Raw genomic sequence first — 15,398 nt, 5'->3', positions numbered from 1 at the left:
CCTCTTCACTGCTTACTTGTCAATGTTCTACTTGCACTGCCTGTAAACAAAAGCATACGTAGTACAAAGGGTTCCTCTAACAAAAATACTCTATTGGCAATGCTCGCAAACAAAAGTATATGTAACAGAAACTGTTCCTCTGACGCACCTGAAATGCGTTTGGAATGCAGTTAGCACCAGGTGCGTCAGGCATACGGTCGGTAGACGTTGTGTGCGTCCGGAAAACGCCCAACATACGTACCCCATACGAATCTATTCGCAGTACGGAAAATTTTGTTGCGCATTTCTGTTGCAATCATACGCATCTCATGCGAAATGAAAACGCTGAAGTCGTCATTCAAACGCCAGATGGGCTCGACGTACAATTTAATTTATTCCAAAAAAAATCCAAATGTTGGGCGTTCGGCCGCGTACTGACAAAATTTCATGCGGAAATCACGCGCACTTGAAAATATACGCAGGTGTAAACCCACCTTTAACCGACAATGCTGAGTGCATTGCGTGCTGCTACGAGAAAATGCAAACGTTATCACATCGATTGGCGCGTGTTACAACTTACACACGGGATCCGCATCATTTAGGGAATGAAACACGAGGGGAGAGTGGAGAAATGGATAGCTCATTGTGCTCGTCAATCATGTAGGAGTCCTGTCGATACGTTTGCCATGCGTCCGCCAGATTACGTACAACCGTGTCATCGCTTATATTTGAGAACCTTCATGGTGCGCTGCGCTGAGCTATTAAACGGTGAAAAACAAAACAGATTAATTCCCAAACGGCTGGTAGAATATCTCTTTCACTATCATTCAGCCTAGGACTGATTTCTGTTTATCGGGTAATATGTATATAGTCTGTCGATAAAAGGGCTGGATGTTCGGTGTTCGGGTAGGTCACGGCGTTTATTTATTACCGGGCCCCGTGTTCATTTTAAGTATGACTTCCAAATAGGTCTTTTGTCCGTTGGTTTGTCAATCACACATTCTTCCGAATAGATTTTTTGTTCGTTCGCCAATAGTAAGGAAAGTAAAGTAATCTCTATCCAGTTTTAGCACACTGAAGAGCTAGTCTTGCACTGGTTGTGACAGAGAGGACAGACGCCATGTACAGTATTTACAGGTTCACTGTACGAGGGAAATTCCCCTAGCTCTTTTCGACAAGCACAATGAACAGTGGACCATGGCCTTAGTCCTAATCATCATCATCATCGCGGGCTGCTTGCCCGGACCAAGTCCACCCTCTCCTTCCAGACTTCTCTGTCCTCCATAGCGTCCTATTACCCCTGTAACATTATCACGATCTTCGGGCGTATCGATGGAAAGTCGGCCATACGTTGCGCGTATTTTTCACCTGTAAACCTGTCACATGTAAGCCATACTTTGTACCTTGTACAATTGTTGTGCAATAAAGTTATCATTATAAGCGAGGCTAGGGCGATTGCCGCAGAATCGTCGTCCGATCGATTATCGCTAACTACTGGTGTTTTTTTTTTAGCTCACAACGTGTTACACACAACTTCAACAAGACTGTGGTATTTAGAAAACATTCTGATATACCTTATCAACATATGCACAGTGAAAGAAATTATGAGTGATCTAGGGAATGAGAATTACAATAGAGGCATAAAGCAGATGTTATTCTATTGTTCACTTACTTTATTGTATCAGTACTGGTAGCAGAAATGTTTCATCTTGAAATTATTGTCCTATTCGTCAAGTAGTTAACTTAACGATGTGCTTTGTCGTATTATTGTTTTCATTTCGTGTCGGTACTTATTCTCTTATAGGCTTATATACATTCAGTGTTAGCTAATCTTTATTCAGACATTCATCTTAAGTACTTGATTTTATACTTATTCTTTACTGGACGACATGTAACGTTATGCGCAATCATCATGGGATTTCAGTTGTTTTAAACCAGTGATTTGAAATAACTTCAAGCAGCAATGCATTTTTCAAACGATTTCTATTTTAATATAGCTTTGCCGTCTAGAAAATGTGTCAAAATCACAATTTCTCCTTATATCGCGTGTTTTACAAGAAAAAACATACTAGTGTACATTTTCTTCACGTCAGCACTCTAGTGAAGATAACAAAGATGAGTGAAGAAATTTGACCTCGCAGAAACTAAAAACGGTTCGGTGATTCCCTTCTCTTAATATATCTTTGCCATCTTGAAAATTTGTCAAAACCACAATTCATTCTTTTGCTATCAGCAAGGAGCTTTTATAGATAAAAGCTCCTTGCTATCAGTGAGTTTTTACAAGTTAACCACCACTACTACTATACATTTTCTTCACGTCGCTACTCTCGTGAAGATAACAAAGTGAAGCTAGTGAAGAAATCTGACCTCGCGCGGAAACTAAAAACGGCTGGTAATTTCCTTCTCTTAATATAGCTTTGCCATCTAAAAAAATCATGAATACTACAATCCATCCTTGTGCTATTAGTGAGTTTTTACAGATAAACCACTACTTCTTCTCACGTCGGTACTCTCGTGAAGATAACAAAGTGGAGAGAAGAAACTTGACCTCGCGCGGAAACTAAAAAACGGTTGGTAATTTCCTTCTTTGCCCTTATCCTCGGTCTCACGGCCAAGTGCAATTACGTAAAGCAGGGCTTAGCATCTGTGTCTTTTATTGGTACCGCAAACGTCACTAACAATCGATGAGGTGATTTCCCTTACAACTCGGCCCGACAGCGTCCCTTTGAAAAGCTAATTCTGAATCGATCCCTTCGCAAAGAGCTCGACAACATGCATATTTCGGTGGATTACATTAAACCTATTTGTTCTTTGAATTTAGGCCGCTCATGCATATTCCGATATCAGTGGCTGAAACGCCTGCGTCGCTTTTATTTGAAGAGAAATCTGTTTCGTAAATCTGAAAAAAATTGCTGTGAAAGTATGTTTAATTTCTCACTAGCGAATATTCTTCTTATCTACCTTCTACAGAATGTGATGATTATTATTGGCTGATCAATCATTGGTAATGATATGTGTGTGTGGATATGTTATTTGAAGTAGTGATATTTTACGTGCAATAGATGCACATCGGGCGATGGAAAAGTGCTGCACTTTACTTATAGTCGCACGGTAGCGCTTGTTGCTGACCCTGTCCTTGGTGCTGAACGCACCCTCCGTTGTGTAGAAAGTCGCATTGTGTACGAATAGCAGCTTTGGATTCCTTCGTATCTTTTCAAATGTCTTATAACAAAGCTTGTATAATAACAACATGAATTCTTTGTCATAAGACTCAATATCCTGCGTTCAGAAAACGTTCTAAATTATATTTCAAAAACCATTGTATTCATAGCTTGGTCGAAGGCATCATTTTGGCAAATCAGTACTGAAAGAAAATCATTTCTCCTGTTCTTTGCAAGTTCTGTATTTCACTCAAATACTCTTGATGTGCTTTGTTTGGTTCATCCCAGCACATCCCTTTTGATGATTTCTGAACCGTCCCTAACAAACGCGAATCGTCTATCGATCGCACTGTACAGGCAATTTGTACCTGACCTGTGATTGGCTGCGAACATAACCTGTTTAGTTGCCATGTCAAACGCAGCCAATCATGACCTCCTGTAACCCCAAACATCTGTTCTTCTAATTCCTCGTCGTTTTGATGGCATAGAATTATATCGTGAGTGAGTAGGGCACATGACTTTATTTCTGACTAACAACACTCCTCCCAACTCAACCTCCACGAAAAGCGGCCCGACGACAGAATGGAGCACTTTTTTTAAATTCGAGTCAAAATAATGGCACAAACAAACAAACAAACAAACAAACAAACAAACAAACAAACGTAGACGTACATGTAAGAGATGGATAATCAGACAATTTTCACACCCGAACTAACGTTTCAGAATTGTATTCATGAAGTTGCTAGAAAGCACGTTTCTAGGAATAATCAATGTGTTTTTTTTTTGTATTTCTGTCGGTGTGTGTGAGTGTGCATGTGTATATGTGTGTTTGTGTGTGTGTGTGTATTTGTGACAAAAAATACACGTGAAAACATGAAATAACAAGAATTTATACGGCCGCACTGTTACTATTATTCATTATTGAGGTAGAGTACTCTAATCAGCACACGAATCAAAATAGATGGCTATAGGAGATGGAATTCATAACCGCTAACCGTTAATAAATGTTCCAACATTCAACAAAAGGTTAATAAATCTAGCGTAATAAAGAGGAATATCTCCAAATCGGGCTTGCATCATGCAGAAGGGGATACATCATGGCAAAGAAATATTGTACATAAAACTTGGTGGAACTTTCGAAGTACTTGCAGACTTTAAGCGAAATATGAGTAAAGCAGTAAACCTTGAATGCATTGCTTTTCAAGTAGCTAGCATCAGTTAAATCCGGGAATTAAGGAAGATCACGATGAACAAAACAATGTGGAGAGAGTTGAAGAAAGCCTCATTGCAGCTGCAGGGTGTCCAGACTACTGCAGCAGCAGAACACAGTGTATTAGTAGTGCATGTAGTGTTGTGCTGTTTTGCAACAGCTGGAATTTCCTGGTACCCTTCTTAATACGTGTGTTGGGCCCTTTTTATATACAGAGATTTGACGACTTCACACCCCCCCCCCCCCACACAGACACGGGGCTGTCGGCTTTACCTCACCATCCGAATGGGTGTACGTAGCCTCTCGTAACCGTACCCGAGCGTGCTTCTAACCTCCAACATCTTCGTACACAGAATCGAACTTACTTACTGCTTGACATCATCTAATTGGTCTGCATATCACCCTCCAGGGGCGCATCCATGAAACTCTGTCTCTTCAAAGTATCCGGCAGTAATAATTGATGAAGTGTGGTAACGAGATGTCTACACATGTGTTTAATGATCACATCTTCAATTCTCCTAGCATTTCCACTACAGGGATCAGTTGATCTTTGATCCTTTAGACTTGAATAGTGGAGGATTCCTATGTACACCCACGGCAATCAGACTGTAATGATAAGGCTGTCGTGTACGTTTAGAGACACCTCATTCGTATGGTTCAAATTCATGAAAGAAATTCGTGTTGTTGATACTCTTGTGCACACTATTCTATCATGATCATATCGACAAATTGGCTGAGCTGAGCTGGAATAAGGCTAATTGCTTTATCCCCTCTCTAGACGTAATTGACCTGCCCTGTCAATCACAGAGGTCACCTCGTCATTACAACTCAGGAAAAACGATCGATACGGTTGGCTGCGGTCATGGATAAGGTTGACCTACAAAATGGCTTCCGCCATCTTGACGATGATTGCACTGACGTTTATGTGACCCTTTCAGTCTCAAATCACATTTCATGGGTGCCTTAAAGGCTATCTTATCAGTAAAGAAATATAAAATGTCTCATATCTACTTCAGATTAAGTAACTAATATACCAACTGATGAATGAGAGTAAGAACACGCGTGTTAAATTTGGGGAGTAAAAAGGCGCGGAATGGTTTCTAGAAATGAGATCTCGCCTCTCATCGATCAAGATGTAGTTTTGTTAATAAATCAGCCGTGTCGATCGTAGGTTTTATACTACCGTGTCATCGTTAGCTGAGAACCGTAGCGGAGTATGTTTTACACAAATGGTGCGCATAAATACAAATTTATCTTCCTTGTCCATTTAGGATATAGATTTTAGAACGATAAAGCTAGATAGTAAAAGAGGGCTCCAGATCAAGCACCATTAGAATACAAAGGACTTCGGGTCTTCAGCCTGGCTGGAATTTAATGACATTGGCAACGTATCAGCAACAAACACACCGAAGTACAAGTATAACTAGTATATCCCTACATGCCCTTTTGTGATCGTGGTTCAAGAAAAGAAGGCATTTGCCTCTATCGTGCATTGGGCAAACATGGAAACCGACATTGCTTGGCGAACACTTGCCTGTTAAAGAGCCAACAACAACAACACACTGGAAATACAAACGTCACTCTTACGCTTTGTTCTAAAACTTCAAGTAGAAACATTGTCAAAACTGTTTCTTTTTTCTGAATTAGCCCTAATCAACCACAAGAATGGCGTATTACATCCAGTTCATGGTACCCCTACGCCCCCTTAAGAATCAACTGTCTATTACAAACAGAATGTCATATTTCGATCGCAACTTCCTCTGTCGACCTGTTTCCACAAATCTCGAAGAGATCTCTAAAATACTATTTAAGTCAATAATAATCATCCGGCCTGTTTTTCTACAGTTAAATTATCGTTGTATTATAGTTGAAATTAATATCATTGTCTTGCGAAGTACAGTGTGCATGCCCAAGATAACGCATGAAAAAAGATAAACATATGGCTGAAACTGTTCACTGTTCAAAGGGCATGACAAATTGACAGCAATAATCGATGTTTAGAGGGAACATGCATGCTTATATCACATCATACTATCGACTTATTCGTTTGGTAGTGTTTCAATTGGAAACAGCAATAGAATATAAATGCAAATGGTTATCTTCAAAACCTCCCACATAGGTTGGTATGTTTAGTTCCATATCCACAATAATGCCGTTTACTAACATATATGTACTTTTACTCTTACACAACGCTTTCTATTTTTGTTTTGCCCGTAAAGGGCATTGTGTATACGATCAATCATCAACAATTCCTGCGAGCGAGCACATCGATCATACATACTAAACTACAGGACGTAAAGCAATGGGTGGAGAAAGGTCTAGTTAGTTTCCACAGTTTCACGGTGAAACAGTCAGTTTACAAAACATGCGTATATAACGTGTTCTAAAATCGTTCTTTCCCTGTTCGAGGACTATTCATCTATTAGCTTGTGTCCAAGCCCCGTTGCTAATCATGCTAACATCATTTGACTACCCCTACATACATTGACAAACGGTGTAAGTACGCTATATCTCAATATATGGCAACATGTAGCGGTGCACATGCTTGACTATTGCTAGACGTACCCTAATAGCTATCTACTGAGGGTTGCTAACTAGTTTGGCAGTTTGCTCCAACATCGCAAGATGGCGCCCGTCCCTGGTGCTGACGACCCATCCAACGAAGTACGTAAGGTACATGTAACAACCGTATCAAACGGTTTAATGAAACTGTCAATGTTAGACGTTCCATTATTTGGATTGCAACAAATGTATAGCTGAATATGCAACAATATTTACTACTGATCTCGTCTCCTAATGAAAACAACGAACGGTACAATGTACTTTCCTAACAAGGGATAGTAGTTTGACAGTTTTTCCTAAAATCGCAAGGTGGCGTCTGTCCTTGGTGCTGATAGTGCATCCATGTTACCACGCTAATCGTATTTTCAGCACAGTTGCGCTCAGAGCCCCCAAAAGGAGTAATATGTCAATACTACAACTGTCTCCACCGTTCCCCTGCTGGCTGGTCTGTTGGTTGGTTGCTTGTCCGTTCTGTGATGCCTTGTCGTCGGCGGCAGGGGCGGCTGGGGCGGCCGGGGAAGCGGTCTTGATGACGGCGGTCGGCAGGCTGGTGGGATACGTGTCCCGATCGCCAGAGGACGCTCCTGGCGTGGCACCACTATTGGCTACAGCAGAACCCTGCTTTGTGTTGGAACCCTGAGTGTGCGATTCAAAACAATACCTTTTGTGCCTTTACCGTCTATTTTTTTCTCAGATTATAACGCATGATCAACAAAACATGCACGTAGTCTTTCTTTCTAATGATTAACAATAGAATAAAGCACTGTAGTTTCAAGCATCACTATTTCATAACGGCGTTTCATAAAGGGTTTTGAATTAATCTCTAAGCGATGTAAGGTCCGGCTTGTTTTACACTTCTTTTTGAGACATTTTAAAGTTTTTCTAGTTGTCCTTCCTTTCGTATCTTCTCGCCTCCTCCTGTTAAACCCTACATCTGCTTAGAGATTAGTTTTGCTTGGCTGCACAAAATCAGATCTTTACGTATACCTTAAAGCATACGTTGATATGTTCAATGCTTTCACTCGAGTAAATTAAGGAACATATATATCCTTTATGTGTGCTTTAGTGTGTACTTAAAATGACATTTTATGCAGTGACGGTATTTCTGCTTTAATGCACGTATTGCAATGTTGTATGCGAACAGTGCAATATCAACTGCTATCTACATGCATAGGCAATGATAAGATCTAAACACGGTGGGCACTAATCTATCCAATATTCCGATCCCCGAGAGAATACAATTGTAAGAGAACACTTTACACATTGACATAGCAAGAATCAATCTATGAACTTATGGTGTTCTCTTTCTAGTCCCCACTGTGAATACTATGTATATCTATCTTGTCCATATTCACACAACCATGCTGTATTTTAGACACCTACCTATTGCCCCCCTCCCCACAAACGCTCTGATAATAGTTTGACCTTTCTCGTGACACTTTAGATACCTAAAATACATGATATTTTCATACCTGTCTATAGAAATTTTACCACTTTCAAGTGAATAAATTGACTAAACATAAATACATTTGTTTTCTGGCTGATCAAATTAAAGTTGTCACATCTATCTGTTTTATGAAACAATAAACAATTTATGATCATCGACAACTTATTTGCTCTTCTATATTACCCCATATTGATTTCCAGTAAGTGAACCCATACCCATTTACTTCACATTATGTCATATAGACTGGTTGACACACCCTAATAGAGATTTATCAACGCTGAACTGTCTTTATCCGACAGTTCACATAAATCACGTGGGGGAAAAGGGAGTCAATTTCTTGCCTCACTGACTCTTAACGCCGTGAAATATGTTTAGGATCTGAAAGGCAACCTAACCAATATCAGAGTGTTAAAAGTGGAAATATTCTGAGGCAATCTGTATGGAATTGATATCTACTGCACTATATTCCCACATTTACATCATATTTCATACTTTGAGCGGTTAAAAGTGGCGCAGAAACAAGCCGCGATAGGATTTCCTAAATAATGTAACCCACAAATATTAGACTTCACGGCGTCTTCGCGCTACTGCGGCATCAAATATTTGCTCCTTGAATGTTGGTATGGATTGAAATAGAGTTGCTGCATCTTATCACGTAAAAAAGTGCCACAAACATTGACTTTGATAATCGAAGTTCTACAACCCTGACTCGGGCTAATATTACTTAGGTTGCCTTTAACGGAGGAATGTTGTGATAGATACTTCTGAGGCAAAAACGGCCCCAATGTCGTCCTGTAGAAATATTGCACCACGAATTGAACTATATATTGAAGGATAATCATGTAGTGTATGCATGGCGTCCAAATAGCCGGTGTAATCACACCCTATGTTAAGTGTGTGCTCAACAATTTAGTTTTAGCCCAATTCTGCCACTCCAAATTGTAGTCTTTACATTGACGGATGTTTTGTCTGTCCTGTCCCACTTTGGAAACAAACATTTCCACTAATTATAACGGTATGGTCTTCAGCACTGGAATACCGTGTGGCGCGTACTGTAAATGCATTGAAGTTCTCGGAGATTTAATTTCGCGGTAGGGGGAAAATGGACTTTTCGCGGTGGTTTTAGTTTCGCGGTAGTACCATACACTGTAGTCTCTTACTGTTATGGGAAAATGTTCGCGATGGTTTTAAATTCGCGGTCAAGCGGCCGCCACGTAAACTGCGAACATTAAACCACCGCGAAAGTTTCTGCATTTACAGTATTGCTCTGATGCGGCATGACTTAACTGGGACGAGGAGTTTTTAGATAAGCTTTTAACAAACACTGCACAAGATAGATAGCCTCAATAATAGACTTCTTGGTGGTTTGATTTTTTTCTGCGTGTCCAACCTAAAGCTGCAACCATTAGGCGTTAAAAGGGAAACTGAGCCGGACGGCTATCGGAAACCAGTAGCAATCGAAAAACTGATGCAACACTGGTTCACCTTTATTCGCTGGATAACCTATATTCGTTGTTTTTAAAGACTGAGTGTTTAGGAAGGTAAAGTTAAAAAATCATGCAAGTGGTGGTTTCAAACTGCATTTTAAAAACATTTTTCATATATTGAAAACATTGCAATTTAAACCACTGTCGGTTACTTTATATTCCTAAACACGATTTTCAAAAGCGATTTTCAAAGCAACGGATGGGCTACCCCACGGATAAAGGTGAATTAGCATTGTAGCAGCACATAATGAACAAAAAAAGATACAAGCACACAGTCTGATCTAGGCATAAGTCGCGTAAAGAACGCCCCTTTAAAATGCTAAACCATTGCACATTACTTGTTCTTTAAACTTCTTTTGTAATGCATGTATTGCCAGGCATTAAAACAAACAAGCACCAAACTTAACTAACCTGTCCACCTGCCGTTCCAACACTCGAGCTTTGCCCCGTCGTGACAGTTTGGCTGTTCCCAACAGGCGGTAATCCTTCCCCTGGGGTGGGGACGACCTCCGGAGGGGGTCCGTTCTGGCTAGGGGCAGACTGTGTCGTCAGAGGCGCACTGATCCCCACTTGACTGGACTGTTGACCGCCGTAAACTGGAATAACGCCGCACAAACAAAAGAATCCCAGCACGGATAGAGCGTACATGGCGGCCATCGTCAATGCTCTCGCTGAAATGAATGCAAAGAATATTGAATATCTTCGTTATGACGAATTCTGAGTCATTGCTGTTACCACAAAACATGTCATGAATATAGAGTATGCTTAAGGGTGTACGCATGTGTGTGTGTGTGTGTGTGCCCTTATATGTGTAATGTGTGTGTCCAAACAAACAAATAAACAAGCAAAACATTTAGTTCTCAAAGGACGTAGACACAAGTTCATTACTACTTACAATAGACACATGAAAATTCAACAAAACTTACACGTTTATTGCTTATTGTTTATTCAAAAGATCTCCATTAGTGAGTACATTTCAGACTGCATCACTAGTCTTTCTGGAGTCTGGAGACAAACACGTTACATAATACAACATTAACACATTACATTGAGACTATTTACACCTTAACATCACTTAAATCTAACTTACAACCTAAAGGTACACTTATACCTAAACAAATACTACCGCTATACCTTATTCTAAAAATAAAAGTGTTTGACTAAATCGATTTTTTTTCTCCATAAGTGAGATTTGTTAGTCCATCAGTCTGCTCCTGCGGCCCCCAATTTCCTGGATCAGTGGAGTTTTCCCACCTTGGACGTGAGTGTACTAAGGGAATGCAAACCTACCTACTCCCTTCATGGTGTATTCTTGTCTGTGTGTGTCTGTGTAAGCATAGTTATTTCAATACACCAGAGTGGCAGGACGTCAGATTTGCTGGACTGGTGCGTTCAAAGGTGGTAGAACTAGTTCTTAATCAGACATGACAGTCCAGGTCATAGGGGCAATGGGAGAGGCGACTACTTATGGGGAGGTTTTTGGTCTGTCTGTTTGTCTGTGTTTTCACAATTATACATTTCCATATTATGCAAGTGACGTTAAGCGTAGAATGTCAGGAAGTGATCATAATAAACACATGTAATTTTAATCAAAACATTATTTGCAGAATTAGAGAACGGCAATGACATAAAAATTAAAACCATATATTTTCCTAAAGATTTCATTGAGGCGTAAGATCTTCGAAGGAAAACGTTTTCCACAATATCTTTCACATCTTATGATGACAAGAAAGAAACATAATGACAAGCAAACAAGTTGAACAACGCATGGCGGCCCCTCGAATATTCAAATGGTGCGTTTTGAGTTTTCGATAGTGCTCCTGCACTGTAATGGAAATTCCGGTCCCTTTGTATACAAACGCCAGTCGGAAATTTATGGCGACTGGTCAAAGGTGCTACAGACTGGCAGGACTGTCGGGATCAACTGTCACTGCGGCACTTCTTGATAAATATACATGCAATGTTCAAATATTGAATGTTGAATTTGTCATTTTGTGCCTTTTCAGTGTAACGGTCGTCTCCATTAAGGTGGTATCTCACTGCACTTGGGGTACCGTTGCGGCACTGCGGGGTTCGAAAGATTGCTCAACGAACTTCAGAGGTAAAGTGCGAATTTTCTTACGTTTTGTGTATTTTGTTGTCTTCTAAGGCATACGTTTACAATTGTGCTGTATCTAAATTATGAAAAAATCGGAGAAAATAACAACAGTGCCGCAGTGAACGAACCCCGCAGTGCCGCACCGGTGCCCCAAGTGCAGTGAAATGCCACCTTTATCATAGTACAACGTACTACGTATTACGTACACGTAGTCAAGGAGGTAGGAGAGCAGAAGAAGGAAACATTATCGAAGTGGTCTTATATTTGCGGTGAAGTGTTCACCACGTAAACCGCGACAATAAAACCACCGCGAACATCTCTGAATTTACAGTGCCATGCACTGCGCCCTGCCAACTTTTCAATAACATCATTCCCTGGAGTCGTCGGTCTGGCTGGCCAATACAGCAGACTAATTGACCTTATCTATTCACCCTTCTGTCACCCTTATAGGAACACCGCATTCATCAATAGTACACGTCCCAAGTAATGAAAGGGTGCGAGTTGTGTCATTTTTTCTGTAGCACGTTTAACTTAATAAAATGATTGTAACACTTCATCTCATCATAGATCTATCTTCATGATTATATTCCCGTTATTCTATAAAGGATATAGCATCCCTAAATGTTAGAAAAATAAACATTCCGTATAAAAGGGCGAGAGATGTGACATTTCTTCCTGTCGCACGAACAATTAATGTCATCATAGATCTAACGTTACGTATCTTCATATATTCCCGTTATTTTGTCAAGAACATAGCATCCCTAAATGTTAAAGAATGAAACATCCCCTAAGAAAGGGTTCGAGTTGTGCGATTTCTTCCAGTAGTACGTTAATAGAATGATTGTAACACTTAATATCATTATAGATCTATCTTCATATTTCTGTTTTTATATCTATCTATTTCTCCAAGAATATCTCACCCATAAGTGTTAAAAATGAAACATCCCCTATAGTCATCCATGGACTCTTTTTGTCCAGTCGAATACAGCGATCAAGATTGCAACGGGGAGTTAACCATGAAATGCAAATGACCATTCATCAATTAAGATATAATTACCTGCTAACTTCCAATGTTATACATCAATGGCATTGTGTACAGAGTGAGCTAAGTCAGCATTTTTCATAGAAGCTATAACAAGCTATACCTTAAAGCGCTTATATTGTACAACTGAAATGATATGATCATTATAAATTGGTCGAAATAGCGAATTTGAAACTCAAAGCAAGATATAACGTCCTTGCTCAAAGGTATTGGCGAAATACATGCGAGATGCACGAGAAATACTGTAAATGCAGAAATGTTCGCGGTGGATTAATGTTCGCGGTTTCGCGGCGGCTGCTGCTCCACCGCGAATTTAAAACCACCGCGAACATTTTTCCATAACAGTAAGAGACTACAGTGCATGGTGCTACCGCGAAATTAAATCCCCGCGAACTTAAATGCATTTACAGAACTCATCCTGAATCGAGGCAAACCTGACTACAAAAGAGGAAGGTATTTTCAGTTTAGATACTAGTAATCTTGGTCTACCCACGAAAAGTGCCATTGATTTCCATTCAATCATTCTTCACTCTGAGTGGAGAAACTAATCCTATACATGGCTGTTGAGAGAGCATAGGATCTAGTGCATGTAACCAAGTACGCAGGCAGTACGTTCAAACATTGATTAGAAACTGCAAATGGCTGGGTAACTACCGTACGACCGTTAAATTTGTTTGAATATTTATCATCTGGGGCCTTTGTCTGTGCCTACTCCGGTCTGTATCTTTGTCTGACTACGGGAACAAAGGCATTATATATTCCAGGCCGTGCAGCATAGTGGTGTGCTATTTAATCCACATACACATATTCAACTTACTTTTCTTATCCTTTGTTCTTCAGTGCATTACACAACAAAGAAATTATGCTGTTTGCTGTACATAACATGCGCTACAGCCTACACAAAGACAGAACTGGCATCAAATGTGCATAATGCAGGAAAAACAAAAGCTGAAAAAGTATATACTGCTTTTCTTTGTCAATGTTTTATATTGTAGAATTCAAATTAAACTCTAGACACCAAACCTATGATACCTATAATAGTCTAAGAGAAAAGCATTATATGCTATGTCTCTACGTTGTACAGCAATACGGACAATAGACATACCTAGCTCACTGCGAAACTGTCCTTCTTTCCAGACTTAAATAAAATATATTTTTGAAGAACGAATTCGGCTTCGATATTTGCCATAGCAATAACAAAATTCGCTCCTACACAATTCATTATTAGAGTTTTACACTCAAAAAATCGATGTTCTGCACAATAGCTAATGTTCTGTATTCCTGTATTTTTCTGTGTATCCGAATTCGGGACATATTTCTGGTCACAAAAAGAAACAGATAACTTACCTTCTTGTTTCTAACAGAGATCTCTCAAACTCCCAATTCCTCTGGCCTCTGCGATGCACAATCTCCACTACAGTGCTAGCCCGGGCTGCTGAACCGATGGTTTTCCCTTCCTCGATAACCGTATGACTCACAGACAGACAGCAGGGGGTTCGATATCTAAAGCCCTGATTTTACTTTCATATGGCAGTTTTTTTTCCCGAGTGACTCTGAGCGCGTTCATGTATGCACACACACACACATTCAGGGCCACCAATGCATTAGCTTTTACATTGGAATATCTGATTCCGCTTCATTGGACAAGACCGATGATTGGATTAGACTTGATATTGGACTGCTAGACAATGTAATCACAGCGTGAGAGGGGTGCTAAATTTCGACGCGTAGATTCGGGGACTCGATTGATGAATAACGCCAGTTCACGTTTATCCTAGGGGTAACCTATATCCGATGTTTTTAAAAGCAGAAAATGTAGGGATGCCGTATTTTTCGTGAAAATGTTGTGTTATTCTACATTAGCTCCGAGTATCATCGTGGTACAAATAACAGGAAAATGTTGGTATCTATAATGCTTCGGGAATAGCCATCAACTAAACATGTCTACATGTAGTTAATGCATGTCACGAAGTCAGTGAGATTAAAGGATCCAAGGAGGTTCTATCGATTAAAGTATCAGACTTCTTAATAACGGTGTGGGTTTCTGTCACTTAATACCTTTTTATCGATTGCTATAAAAAAACCTAACGTCTAGAAATATTGTTAAGAACCATCTACACTTGAGACAGAAATTGTACTGTTTTTGTAGCATTCTCATGATTTTCTGAGGAAAAATAGATGTAACACCCCTAAAGCAAAAGTGGAACGATCTAAACTTGAACGAGGTCATTGACCCCAGACTAGAATAAGGCCCATCACAGAGCATTGAACTCTGGGAGAAAGTGGGGCACAGATGGATGTCGTCATCACTCAACTATCGTCTGACGGCCAGCCTGCAGCTGTCTGAGAGAGAAGACCCTAATTTCCCGTCAAAACGTGACCAGAATAACGTTACAAATAGATATCCCTCTG

General features: G+C 40.1%; 1 protein-coding gene across 1 annotated transcript; it reads right to left on the bottom strand.

Annotated features, from left to right (window-relative positions):
• Positions 1-5,696: 5,696 nt before the first annotated feature.
• LOC118421588 lies at positions 5,697-14,850 on the bottom strand. The gene is made up of 3 exons (XM_035828937.1): positions 14,334-14,850; positions 10,258-10,517; positions 5,697-7,548 (listed from the first exon to the last, which is right to left on the bottom strand). The coding sequence occupies exons 2-3, from the start codon at positions 10,501-10,503 to the stop codon at positions 7,258-7,260; spliced, it is 537 nt and encodes a 178-aa protein (XP_035684830.1). The 5' UTR covers positions 10,504-10,517; positions 14,334-14,850; the 3' UTR covers positions 5,697-7,257.
• Between the last annotated feature and the right edge of the window lie 548 nt (positions 14,851-15,398).

The sequence above is a fragment of the Branchiostoma floridae genome, chromosome 8 (assembly GCF_000003815.2).
Source record: "Branchiostoma floridae strain S238N-H82 chromosome 8, Bfl_VNyyK, whole genome shotgun sequence".
In the NCBI taxonomy this organism is placed as follows: domain Eukaryota; kingdom Metazoa; phylum Chordata; class Leptocardii; order Amphioxiformes; family Branchiostomatidae; genus Branchiostoma; species Branchiostoma floridae.
The sequence above is the reverse complement of the archived record's forward strand: the minus strand, read 5'-3'. Positions and strand labels throughout refer to the sequence as shown.